This window comes from Porites lutea, chromosome 10 (genome assembly GCF_958299795.1).
Source record: "Porites lutea chromosome 10, jaPorLute2.1, whole genome shotgun sequence".
Lineage (NCBI taxonomy): Eukaryota > Metazoa > Cnidaria > Anthozoa > Scleractinia > Poritidae > Porites > Porites lutea.
In genome coordinates, this window is record NC_133210.1 from 10035640 (window position 1) to 10048364 (window position 12725).

The 12725-nt window shown below is 38.7% G+C and overlaps 2 protein-coding genes across 2 annotated transcripts; one reads left to right on the forward strand and one right to left on the reverse strand.

Annotated features, from left to right (window-relative positions):
- The first annotated feature begins 519 nt into the window (after nucleotides 1–519).
- LOC140950559 (potassium voltage-gated channel protein Shaker-like) lies at nucleotides 520–1900 on the forward strand. The gene has a single exon (XM_073399797.1). It carries the CDS (start codon nucleotides 520–522, stop codon nucleotides 1786–1788), a length of 1269 nt encoding a protein of 422 aa, XP_073255898.1. The 3' UTR covers nucleotides 1789–1900.
- Nucleotides 1901–3669: 1769 nt separating this feature from the next.
- LOC140950250 (uncharacterized) lies at nucleotides 3670–12284 on the reverse strand. The gene is made up of 7 exons (XM_073399457.1): nucleotides 12152–12284; nucleotides 11075–11148; nucleotides 10256–10363; nucleotides 7221–7466; nucleotides 6420–6547; nucleotides 5930–5999; nucleotides 3670–4119 (listed from the first exon to the last, which is right to left on the reverse strand). The coding sequence occupies exons 1-7, from the start codon at nucleotides 12243–12245 to the stop codon at nucleotides 4048–4050; spliced, it is 792 nt and encodes a 263-aa protein (XP_073255558.1). The 5' UTR covers nucleotides 12246–12284; the 3' UTR covers nucleotides 3670–4047.
- Between the last annotated feature and the right edge of the window lie 441 nt (nucleotides 12285–12725).

Sequence of the window (12725 nt, forward strand, 5' to 3'; positions counted from 1 at the left end):
TAGTGACAAAACTACGTACACAACGCTTTTGTGAAAATTGCATTGTTTTGTTTTGCAATAAATGTCAGGCTATGGTTCAAAACTCAGTTAAATACAGAAAAAGGGTTTCAAAGGGAACAGGTGTCTTTGAATTCACAAATAAGAACACTCGAAAATTTCACTAGTACGCGTTAATTATGTATATTGTTCTTTTTCGTGTTAATATCCTTCATTATTTGAATTTAGATCCTACCTTTTGAATATGCAATTATCTACTGCAACGTGAAAATAATGGATTTCAGATAAACCTGTGCGCTGTCTTCTTCGTGTCCTGAGATTTACACTGTTTCGAGTATAAATTATTGATGTAAAACTTGCAGGTTAAAAGTGTTGTAGAAATTATTGATTGCATACGCGCTCTCGCGGGTATGTGATGGTTGTTTACGTGAGAGCGGTCTGTTTAATGGATCAGTTCTAAAACAGAGATCGTGAGACACTGGCGAGGGACCTGCTTACACATCTACTGAGACACCCGAAGCCATGAGTTGCAGGCGAGATACGCTCCAACCCATTATCTACGACGACCGGGTAGTAATAAATGTGAGCGGGATGATTTTTGAAACACGTCAAGAAACACTGTCGCGTTTTCCACAGACGCTGCTGGGCAGTGAGGAGAAGAGGAAAAAGTTCTATGTGCCGGAGACTCACGAGTACTTCTTCAATCGAAACCGCTCAGCCTTCGAGGCTATTCTGTATTATTACCAATCTCGCGGACGTCTTAAGCGACCCGCTGATGTACCGATGAGTATTTTCAAGCAAGAAATTGAGTTTTTTGAGCTAGGTGACGACGTTCTGAGCGATATCCGTCTTAAAGAAGGTTATATCACCCTCAATGATGGCAGCAAAGAGTGTCCCGAAAATAAACTTCAACGTATTGTCTGGGAGCTTTTCGATCAACCTGACACCTCAACAGCTGCCTCTTGCCTGGCTATTTTTTCCGTTACTGTTATTGTACTAGCAATCACAGTTTCTATTGTGGAGACCATTCCCTCCATAAAGTCAAATGAGTTGAAGAAAAACGAGACGAACTCAACGGTGACGGAAGATGCCTCTACAGACACGCATAACACCTGGTTCCTCCTCGAATTGTCCTTTAATGCGTGGTTCACGATCGAGTATTTAGTTCGGTTGTTCACTTCTCCCAACAAATTTCATTTCTTTACTTCGCTTTTAAACTTTATTGATCTCGCTGCCATTGCTCCCTTCTACATCATGCTGCTCCTGAACAAGTCCGAAACAAACTCAGTCGCCGTGCTGCGAATTTTGCGTGTTGTTAGGGTGTTCCGAATTTTCAAACTCTCCCGCTACTCGAGAAGCCTTCAAATAATTGGTTACTGCGTCCTCGAGAGCGTCCGAGAGCTCGGTCTTCTCATCTTATGCCTGTTTTTCACCGTAATTATTTCTGCTAGTTTGTTGTATTACATTGAACTTGGGAGTAGCGAAACCCATTTCATCAGTGTACCAGCTACGTTCTGGTTTTCGCTTCAGACCATTACAACTATCGGTTATGGAGACATGGTCCCTCAAAGCCCGTTTGCAAAGCTCATGTCGGCAGCTTGCGCGATATTTGGCGCTTTGACCCTCGCCCTGCCCGTTTTAACGTTCGTGTCGAATTTTAACACGCTTTATTACAAAAACATCATGGAGCCAAAAAAGGAAATAGAACAAAATGGAAACATAGAACACGAGACGAGCGAGCTCAGTGAAATTGAAACAAATCAAAGTTCTGTTATGAGTCGACGAAACTAGAAATGAATTTCCAAGAAGTATATATAGTCTCTAGAAGAATATGAGATTTCGACTAGCTAATAAAGAGAATTCATTTTAAAAAGATAAATGAAACACTTTTATTATTTTTTAATCCCTTTATGTATATATTAAACAACTGTCTGTGTTGTAACAGCCCCCGAAGTGAAAAACGAAAATTTTCCGCCGATTTTTTTTTCAAGCCCTCAGAAAAATAACAAAAAAGCGGTCTCTCGTACTTCTTTATGAACGGCACGCGGTTTTTATCGTGTGGTTATATAGCACTGAAATGTAAGACTTAATTGGAAAATCTATAGAACTATAAACAATAGATATGTTTGGTTGTACGCAATGGGTCAGCAGTCCAACTAGCTTTTGTACAAATTAATTTTGGCCCGTACATTACAAGGGACGAACAAATTAAACTATAACGTCACTGTAACGTTTATTTTCTACCAATAGTCTTTTTCTTTAACCGCCAGAAGTGAAAAACATTCTAAGGAGGAATGAAATTACTGGAATTTTAATTTCTAAAATTTTATGCCGCAACGAAAATAGTTAAAATTCGCATATGCAAAGTTATCACATTGTGAAAAACAGCACGCGGCCAAATTTTGTCACTGTACACAGCGACACGTTTAAATTAAATAGCGGTCTTTCTGGTTAAAAATAAATAACACACGAAGTGCAAACCAGCGGGTAGTTAGTTGCGAGGGAAAAATCTGTGCGTCCTCAATCCGAAATCCGCTCCAGACACTCCTAGGAGATCGTAACGTCAGTAACAAGTTAAAACTAATTTGTCGCAAAAACGAGATGAATCATTTTCCCTAGTTTTGTTACAACCTCGCACAAGGATGTTTCTGCCTTAAGAACAAGGATGTTGGAGCTATAGTACAATAGCCCGGCATTCGCAGACACACGAATACAAGTGAGAGAGACATTTGCTGGAAGCTTGCATAACAAGCAATAGCCGGGCGGACTAAACGTGTTAAGGCTGATAAGCCAATGATTTTATTCGTTAGTTCGGGATTTCAGTCTTGAGCGCACCAGTACCCCCTCCCTCTCCCCCTTCGTCCTTCAATGTTTCTTGGGACGAATACCCTGCGAGCAGAGGCTACATTTTCGCTGTGTGAACAGGCGTGCGGAAAGTTCTTTTTGCAATTGAGATTGAAAGCAAAAGGTATGCGAATTGCGGTGGTGGTTATGTGAAGGTGGGGGGTGGGGGGGCAACAAAGTATATTATGGGGAAATGTGAAAATGGCGAATTGTCTTTCCAACCGATGTGATAAAATTGGTACGTCAGGAACGTGAAACGCACGTGAAACAAACAAACATGGCGGCGATGGCAAAGTAAAGGCGACTGATTCACCTTTCAAGTAAATCCTTTTTCTTATATTATTGAAGTATAGCATATGAGCAGGCTCTCCGTTTGGGAGCAAAACAAAAAATCGTGAAGAGGGGGGTAAGAAACCCGGTCCCAGTCTACTGTACACGGGTGGTACTTATTCTAAGATATTAAGACTTAACTTGGACGTGCATGGCGCCTTTTACGAGCGTTTATTTGAGCTCGGTGGACTGGCAGCTTGGAGTCTTGTGATAAACCACTAGATTACAACACCTTTTCGAAAAATGCTTTAGATGCTTGCCCTTTCCATTGCCAACATAACAGATGTAAGCAATACTTCCCTAGTCCCTCAATTTACCTTGGTGACAGACCACGTGACCAGAAACGCATTGACCGCGTGGAATAAAGAGGCCTAAGGACTTGGCAAAGCAATATCATTCCACCACCCTCTTCCCCTTTCCGAATTTTCTTTTGGTTCCTTTAAAAACTGCCTTAAATTAAGTTTCTGTACAGTCAACGAACAAAATGAAAAAGTGGTTAAAAATTGTTTATTGAGTTTTGTCTATTTCATTGTGTGGCCATTCATACCTTTTTCCTCATTTATAAATTTTATTTTAGGGAAGCAAAGACAGTTTAAAATAAATAACTTCCCAAACTAGAGTTAATCGAAAGAAAACCACTAAATCCAAAAGAAATGTCGTGATTTTCATTTGTATTATAAACCGTAAGACAAAATAGTCGCCTTCCTTTGAAATTTGCAAATCGATCCACTTAGCTGACAAGAGATACAATTTCCTTATTTAATATCAACGACAAAACAACCTCAACCGATGGAATTTAGCTATAAGCAGAAAAGATTTGTTCATAAAAATAAATTAGTGTTTATCCTTCTAAGTTCCGATATCGTCTGACCGCTCTCATTTCATAAGATAATCAGAATTAAATCCTTTGGTATAATCTTGAAATCTCTTGTAGTCTTCTTTCATTTCCTAGATGGAGAGATAATTCTTTATTAGAATTCCTCTTTTTTTAAAATACGGACAACAGTGATAGAAATGTAGACAGGTTCATCGGGCAATTTCTCAAATGATGAAAGCTTTCCTTTAATTTAATCATTTCAGATTTCCGCAAAACGATCGATTATCATCATTTTTCTTCTTTGCGGTCTTAAGCAATACTTAGAATATCTACCACAAATTAAAATAACAGAAATGCTTAGTTTGAAAACAGATAGGCCGTAATTTGACAAAAAAGAACTACGAATGGGACCTTGTATACTTCAATGCGTTTCCCTACGCAAAAGCTGCAGTCATGCATTGGTGATCTTCTTAGCGCCTAGCAATGGATTACCTAATTCATAAGTTACGAGCAAACTTAAAACAGCTCCAGATTAAGAAAATGAAGCCCTTGGAAGAGAAAAATGGAATTAACAATATCAAAACGTGGGAAAAGCTTCTCGGGTGGGTTTTGCTAAGCTAATTCGCCAAAATGCTTAACTTTTATTAGAGATATAAGCTTTGTTTTAGAAAAAAAAAAGAATCTAATCCGGCTAAGTCAAGCTTATGTGTTCTCTTGTTTTGTCTACGGCTCCGCGTTTCCCGCGCTTGCGCAAGTTCCTTGTTTTTCCGTTAAGTTCTGAAAGGCTGATTATGTCACTTTCGTTGCAGTGATTGGCCAAAAATAACGGACACATTCATCATATGGCGGGAAATGCTTACAATGACAAACACATGGTTCAATTTACGCCGTCTGACATCTGGGAACTGACACTTCAAATTTTAGGGGTGTAATTTTGCGATATCGCCTTGTTTGTAAAATAGAGCAGTCGACATACTTTCATCACTCTAGCCAAAATATTTAATACACGGTTTCTTCCAGAATGCGGAGAAAATTAACACTTCTAAATTTTCTAAGCATGCTAATACGACCAACAAAAAATTAACAGAAATACTGTCAAGTGTCTAAATTAACAGTTAATTTACTAGTTTTATGCGTTAAGTAATTATCAAATAAGGTGTCACGCTGCCTCTATAATTAAGATTTGATGAGAAATCATAACATCCCACAAGCAGCAATATTATTAATATTTTTTCACCCAGTTGTTTAGGTGGATAGTTGATAATCGTCTAAGCTACATACAGACAAAATATGCAAATCTTTAGATATGAGGCCAAACAACTAATAGCTAATACAGACAGTAAGCATATCATCTTTAATATTTTTCTGAAAGATGGTTGAGATAACGCAACACGCAAAGACGTTATTGCTATTACAGGTACCGTCTTTGAGAAAATATATCATTAAAAGAGAGACTTCTTGTAGTCTAAAGCTAATAGCTGTTATTCAAGTTGAGCTCGAGGTCAAATTTTCTTGTTTAAAAAGCATGCAAAGGGGGTTCTTGGGAAATACGAAATGAATCCTTTACGTCGTTTCTATGTCGAAACCGCTGATAGCTGTAAGAAAAGTTGTTGTTTTTGTTTGAGCAGCAGGCGACGACGTTGTCCTGAATTGCTCCGCATCCCAACAGTCCTTCAAGATCGTTCAAGGCTAGTGACAAATTTGAGAGTATCTTTGCTTCCTACATCCGCCTTATACCAGCTTTTGACGTTTTTTTTTAATAGCCAAGCCTGTGTCATACGAGGTCAATCATACAGTTGCGCCAAAGCGCAGCGAACTTTTTATTATCAATGGTGTATGGGCTTATAGTTTTTGAGCGTGTAGACCGTTTCTGTATAAATTGCTGTTTTGTCTTCAAAAGGTCAAGAACGGGACGTAGAAAAATGTAAGATCTGAACTTACATGAAATGATTCTTCCACTCGCACTTTTTCGGTGTTCTCGTTTCGTAACAGTTTGGTTAGATGGTTTATTCTGAAAAAAGGAAACGAGAATCATAAATTAAAAGACGGTCTCTATTTATAAAAAGTTACTACCGGGCGTTGGGTTTTCTAAAATTACTTGAAATGAACCTGTCGAATCTCTTTTCGTTTGTGAATGAAGACGTTGTGCAATTCATGTCTTAACGTCCTTAACCAAGCGCTAATAAGATTCATGCTCCTTATGACAGAGACCACGGAGTATCCCCCAGGCCTTATCCTCACCTAAACGAAAGCAATTCAAGCATGTGGATGATAAACTTTTCATTCAAACACGGAATCACATTTTCTTAAATAATCTTCCAAAGAGCCATTCGTGATGAAAACAATAGCTGAAAGTAAACAAACCCACGGTCATGAGCTCGCTTTTTGCGCAAATGACGTTTTATGCATCATCAAAGTACCAGGTCGTTACCTTTCATTGAACTCATCACATTTATTTCTGTGTATCTCAGCAACTCTCGCTGCTTCAGCCGCTGCTTGTCTCTCGCATTCTCGTTTTGTTTCTTCTATGGATTCCTGTCGACGCCTTTCGGCATTTTTCTGTAGAAAGCCAAGAGACAATATGTAACTAATGTATAATGTCAGTGCTATGTACGCTTTTTCTATTTCACTGTGAGCAAAGTTGAACAAGAAGTAAGTCTCGACCAAAGGTCTTTTTGATTGCTTTGTAAACTATGTTTTCAAACATTTCCTTTATATTTCAAACAATCATGTATGTACTGCAGAGTCATTCACGGTTCTCGCAATTCAAGACCAAAATGTACGAAACAAAAAGTCTGTTTTCAGACATCTAAGACTTAATATACAGCGGGTAATTTCAAAACTTTCTTGTTTTCAAGTGATTCGCCTTATGACTGGCTAAAAATCTCCACCAATAAGAACGAAGACAAGCCTATTTCGCTCGTGAATTTCTCGCACGCGTTCCGAGAGAAACAGTTAATTTTTTTCCCCCGAGGCTCTCGCCTCAGGAAAAAAAATTAACTAGTTTCAGGAAAACACAGGGTCCTTAAGTGATTTGTTACATATTAGTATATAGCCCACGAAGAAAAAGTTCACGAATACAAGTTTATTAAAGTAGATCTAAACGAGCGTTAAACGCATGAGAATGTTGCCATTATTAGATGTCATGTGACCTTGAAGTAACCAATGAGAGGGCACTTTTGGGAGTATATTTCCACCTACATAAAAAATCCGAATGTTTCTTTGTCATTACCCTTGCAACAGCCAATGCTTCACCAAGGGCGATTTCTCTTTGTAAAGCTGCTTCATTTCTGAGCTTTTTGGTGAGGTTTTCTGTAAGCGCTCTCATCTCTTCCTGCTTTCTCTTTTCTGCTTCGTAAGCTGCTTTTTCCAGGGCTGTACGCTTTTCCTCTTGGAATCGCTCAAAGGCTGAGCGAGCACGTTTCTTCTCTGCAACTTCGCACCTATACTGGATTTCTGCCATTTGCTCTTCAGCTCGCTTGAGAAATAATTATAATAAAAAACACTTAGACCCTTAAACTCCCAAACGTTGTCCAATTCCCAGGGAGGACTCCAATAAATTTCGGATGGGTTGTGTGCCAACTAGGACCAGGGTCTTAAACCTTTACGCTATTTAAGGATGAGACAAACGAAACCTGATACCCCATTTAAGGCCCAAACCTAAAAAATGACATCCAATTCAAGGGAAAAAGAAAAACTAAAATTTAATGGAAACACACAAATCCTCCTAACAACGCTTTCCTGACACTCCAAGGTAAAGTTCAGTATTAACAAATGATTTGTCTCCCCTGCTAGTGGGCATTTATGCACTTAAATTTTAGCTGTTATAACAACAGTACCCTATCTTAGGATCATACTGAAAACACAACGCCAAAACAGGGCAACAATAATAGCCTATTCAAGGATAGAGACCCTCAAAACCTATACCCTACTGGGCGGCAAATACCTATCAGTAATCTAGGCCATCAATGGATTCATTTTTCAAATAATCAATTCATTAATAGCGGAGCTCCACCTGCGCGCGAAGCGCGCGCGTGGGCGGAGCCCCATAGCTAAGGAAATGTGGTAATCTACCCATCCCAGAAAATTTGGTAATCACGTGACCGTACACCGAGCGAGCGATCGAGCGAGCGACCGTACGTCCGCACCACAGGCATACCAATGTAAAATAACTCAATCAACAGGTATGGGAACCAAAATGCAACTCAAGGTTTTATTTGGAAGGAAATCACATGGCCGCCCGGACTTTTAGACAGAAAAAAGTCGTGTCTTTTTCGGCGTTATTTTTTATGTGTACACTAACGTGGATAACAGAGAAAGAGCTAGAGCGAGTTATTGAAAATTCGGAGGAAGAAAAACATGGAAATTCAAAGCGGCGGTGAGAAAATGAGAAATGCTAGCGGCCAGGAAGGTGAAAATGAGCGGCAGTGAAAAATAAAAGCCAACATGAACACTGGAAACAAAATATTGGGTCAGCACATACGACAATTTCTCCATAAAAATAGTATGTAACTAGGAAGTTTGACGTTTTAGTCGTACAAAACAGCGTTGTAGTCGTGCAAAACAACCGCAAGGGAAAGACAAAAAAGCGTGCTACACGTGCAAATTTGTTTTTTGCTAATTAGAAGAAAAAGTGTGCCGCACGTGCAATTTGTTTTTTTGCTAATTAGAACTATTAGTCTTGAAGCCATTTTCATTGTCGTCCCCCGTTAAGCATAACACGATTTAATTTTTTTTGATGTGAAGTATATATGAAATACTTTATTTTTTTTGATTACACGTATTATTAACCAGAGCTTCGCTTTTAGCCCTGGCTAAATCTATATATTAGAATCTTAGGGGGTACGCTTGACCTGCTTCGACTGTAACCCACTTTAAACACACACTGGTTAATACAGACACTGGACACTTTACTATGTCGTGAGTCACATACTGTCATATATCGTCGTTCACTTTAAGGACACGGGAAGAATTACGAGACAGCCAATTATCCTAGGTTTCAAACGTTTTGTCTGATGCTCAGTACACCTAGCTAAGTCGCAAACAAAACGTGTCAGTACAAAGTAATCAAATGTTGTATTTCCCTGCTTGAAAAATAGTTTGAGTCTGCGACTATGATAAATGCTTATGAAGTTTTTTTAAGATGAACTTGCTTAAGTTCCTCGTAAAAACGTCTGCTTTAGTCTTAAGATTATTAAAACATGTGTCCGCGCCGGGGGCAAGGGATTTTCCCTGGCTACTATGAGCATGAGCCCCAGCATCCTTGGAGACCCAGGAGCAGAGATGTAGGGACGAGGGAAAGTCTAAACGGGCGGAAAAATATGGCACGAAGAAAAGTAAAGAACGGCGAGAACAGCCCCTGGGGACAATGTCTTACCAGACCAGTTCCAAACGGTTGCCGCCGTTCTGGCTTCTAATTGGTGCCAGAAAACTTTTGTGTTTTTTCTGCCCAATCAGAAGGCAGAACAGCGGCGACCATTTGGAACTGGTCTGGTAAGACATTGTCCCCAGGGGCTCTTCTCGCCGTTCTTTACTTTTCTTCGTGCCATATTTTTCCGCCCGTTTAGACTTTCCCTCGCCCCCACTCTCTGCTCCTGGGTCTCCGAGGATGGAGCCCCAGCTACTTTCAAAGAAAACAAAAGGAAAGTAGAAGAACTTCCCTGCTGTACAATTCTTTTCCTACTAATTGCATTTACCCGACAACCTGAAATTTTAGCGACAGCCCAGTGTCCGTTAAGTTTTTTTTTGAGAGCCCCATTGATATATACCAACACCCTGATAATACAGTCACTATGACATGTGCCCTTGGTGTCTGTATCAACCAGGTTCCACTGTACATACTAAATACAAAACATAGAACCATGTGAAAGTAATGCTAACAAAGTTTTTGCTTAAGCGGGTAAAGAGGTTTTTCTCATTTACAGAATCTTGTTCAGAGACTCAAAGGTTTTTATTAGATAATACCAGTATGTCTCCTTAAATTTCTCTGGAAATGAAATGGCGAATGATGATAACTGATGATCTAGTTTCAGAGACAATGAAAATTATGGGTAACCTTTTGCATAATTTGTGTGGGAAAGAAATTATGCAATACAAAACAATATTTTTTGCAACAATAAACAATACTCAGTGTAAGACATGGTCATGCTCTTTCAAGAGCTGGTGGCCTCTCGTGGCTTGTATGTTCTTTTGCCTTTGGATAAAATAAAAGTGTTTGCACCAAATTTAAATTCTGGGAAAAGCAATGAGCTGAGAAAATTTGTTTACCAGTCTTGCTTCTTCCAGAGCTTGTTCCCTCTCATCGTCCATTTTTTCTCTCAACTCTTTCAGAGACTGCCTCAACTCTGCCTCTGCTGTGGCTTCAGCTGCAGCAACCTGTATTCAACAATAATAAATAATTGGTCTCTTCTGCCACCTACCCCAACTGAGTATGTGTATATAGCTAAAGAGAAGATAAGTTACAACGTAACCAACTTTTCAAATCCAGTCTATTATCTAAAGGTTGACTTTCATGTAGTAGGCTTTAAGACCAGTTGTTTTGAAAGACTGCATTGTTAGACATTTTATTAGTTGGTTCTCAACATAGCAAGATATTCACGTATAATTGAAACTTTTCCTTGGTACCAGTGCATCTAGCTTGAATATGAGCTTTACAGCCCCAAAATCCTAACAAAAATTCTCCTGACTGATGTCCATACACTTTCTTGCGGAATTAGTCAGGAGAATTTGATAAAAGAATCAAAGCATTTTCCCTTTAGTGATCATTTTGAAAATTCTCATAACATTTTCTTCTTGCTGATAAATTGACTGACCAACTTGACTGATTGTACTTTTTATACCCGTAACCCCCAAACAATAACCAAAATGTCATGGCAAATACCAACCCTTCCTACCTGGAAAACATGCATGATTTGATGATCATGATTATGATAATTATATTTTTTTAATGATGTATCGTTGTCTGTTAACTGGCTTCTTGTCCCTTGGGGGAGGTTTAGGCGAGAAAACAGCTAACTAGATAATTTTAGACTAAACCTGGCAAATTACATAACTGATGTATTACTTCAATAACATTGTTTAACTTACAGCCTCCCTGACTGCTTTCTCTTTATCTTCCCTCATAACTTCCTGAATTTCATTAAGAAGCTCTGTTCCAATGCCTAGAAGTTTACACAATATGATTTCATGATTAACAGATATTTCACACACAGGCATGGCAAGGCATTTTTTCGGTTTAAACCAAAGAGGTCAATGATGATAATGATGACGACGTTAATGATGATGATGATTATTTTGTTGGACACGTTTATAAGGCACAAACTAATTAACAAACAAACAACACAGCATGTGCAATATAATGAAGAAATTTTGATAATATTAAGAATAAAAAATGCAATCCAGACTTCTAAAGAACAAAAATATTAGGCGCACTGATAAAAGGCCTCGATAAATAGGTTTCTCTTTATTGAAAACATTATTTTTCCTGGTATCAATTTTTTGCCAATGTCTAACATAAATAGAAACTTGCAAAATCTGTTGTTGACCCTGTAAAAGTGCACATTTTTAGAATATTAGCACAAAAAGGGAAAAACAGTCTGAACGAGTCCGCTTTTCCCACATGTCCGAAAAAGAATGCCATAATGAGTACTTGAAATGTACGTTTTAACCCTCTTTGTGGTACTTAATGATGATCTTTGGCTTCGCAAGCTGTGGCTTCACAAGCGCCTCTGTCAATTTTTCATGAAACTTTTAATCTAAGCAAGGGGGCCTGGGAACTGCTCATAGATAGCAAAACAGCGACACAACAGAACAACGCTAGGTAGAAATTCAGAATGAAAAAAAGTAAATTGCTCTGTGCGAAGAGCAAAAGGTGTTGCAAGACTCTTGCTTCTAGAATTGCCCTCGTCAATATTTTAGTTCGATCGAGAACGCGTGATAACCTGCACCTATTTTTGCTCAAATTCCTGTTAAGCCCGTGCATAATGGCTTAAAGGCAGCTACGTCACTGTCACAGATCACATACAGTGCAAGTGGATTGATGAGTCGTTCTGTTGTTCTAGAATTCAATTCGTAGATCATCTTCAAAAGGTTCTGTTTAACTCTCTTCGTCAAAATATGGCAATTTAGACAGCAAAATAGAAAGAAAATATGATCTTCACTTACATATGATATTGTTGTGGGTTAGTTTTTGAGTTTTTAACGTAGTCCTTCCATTTAGCATCCGTTCTAAAGTCAGTAATGGGTTTCCAGACGCCATTTTGAAATGCGTCCCTGGCGACAAACTTGGTAGCCAAGCCTCCCTTACTTTTGGTATCGTGCGAGGCCGCTGAGCTGCTAACTGGAGGGAGGTTACCTGGCACTAGCCTTTTCTCTTTCATTAGCTGATCACGTGATTAACTTCCAGTAAACATGAAAACAGTTCGGTTTTGAAAATTTTGTTGACAAGAACTAAAAGAGCATAACAAAAGTAGGTAACCTGTAAAATTTTGGTTATCCTTACAAATCCTTGTCAATTGCGATATTTTCAAACTGTCGTAAAATATTTTAAAAAAGAGCATTACGGGGCTCAAATCTTCTTTTTATCCATAACGGGCAATTTGAGAAAGATTTAGAGACAGTTTAAAAATTTCAATTTTTTGTATGGAAAACCATTCAAGCGTGACTGGGTGGCAAGAGTTGTTTTTCTCATAAAACTCTAATTTTCGGCCGAAAATGTACAGGTTAGTTAATTTTAATA

What these genes read in the sequence shown, in the direction of transcription:
- LOC140950250 (XM_073399457.1), bottom strand. Translation starts at nt 12,245, where the DNA reads ATGGCGTCTGGAAACCCATTACTGACTTTAGAACGGATGCTAAATGGA. An exon ending in CTCTGGAAGAAGCAAGACTG is followed by an intron (nt 7,467 to 10,255) that starts GTAAACAAATTT and finishes TTATTTCTCAAG; the next exon opens with CGAGCTGAAGAGCAAATGGC. An exon ending in AAGCATTGGCTGTTGCAAGG is followed by an intron (nt 6,548 to 7,220) that starts GTAATGACAAAG and finishes GGCTTTCTACAG; the next exon opens with AAAAATGCCGAAAGGCGTCG.
- LOC140950559 (XM_073399797.1), top strand. Translation starts at nt 520, where the DNA reads ATGAGTTGCAGGCGAGATACGCTCCAACCCATTATCTACGACGACCGG.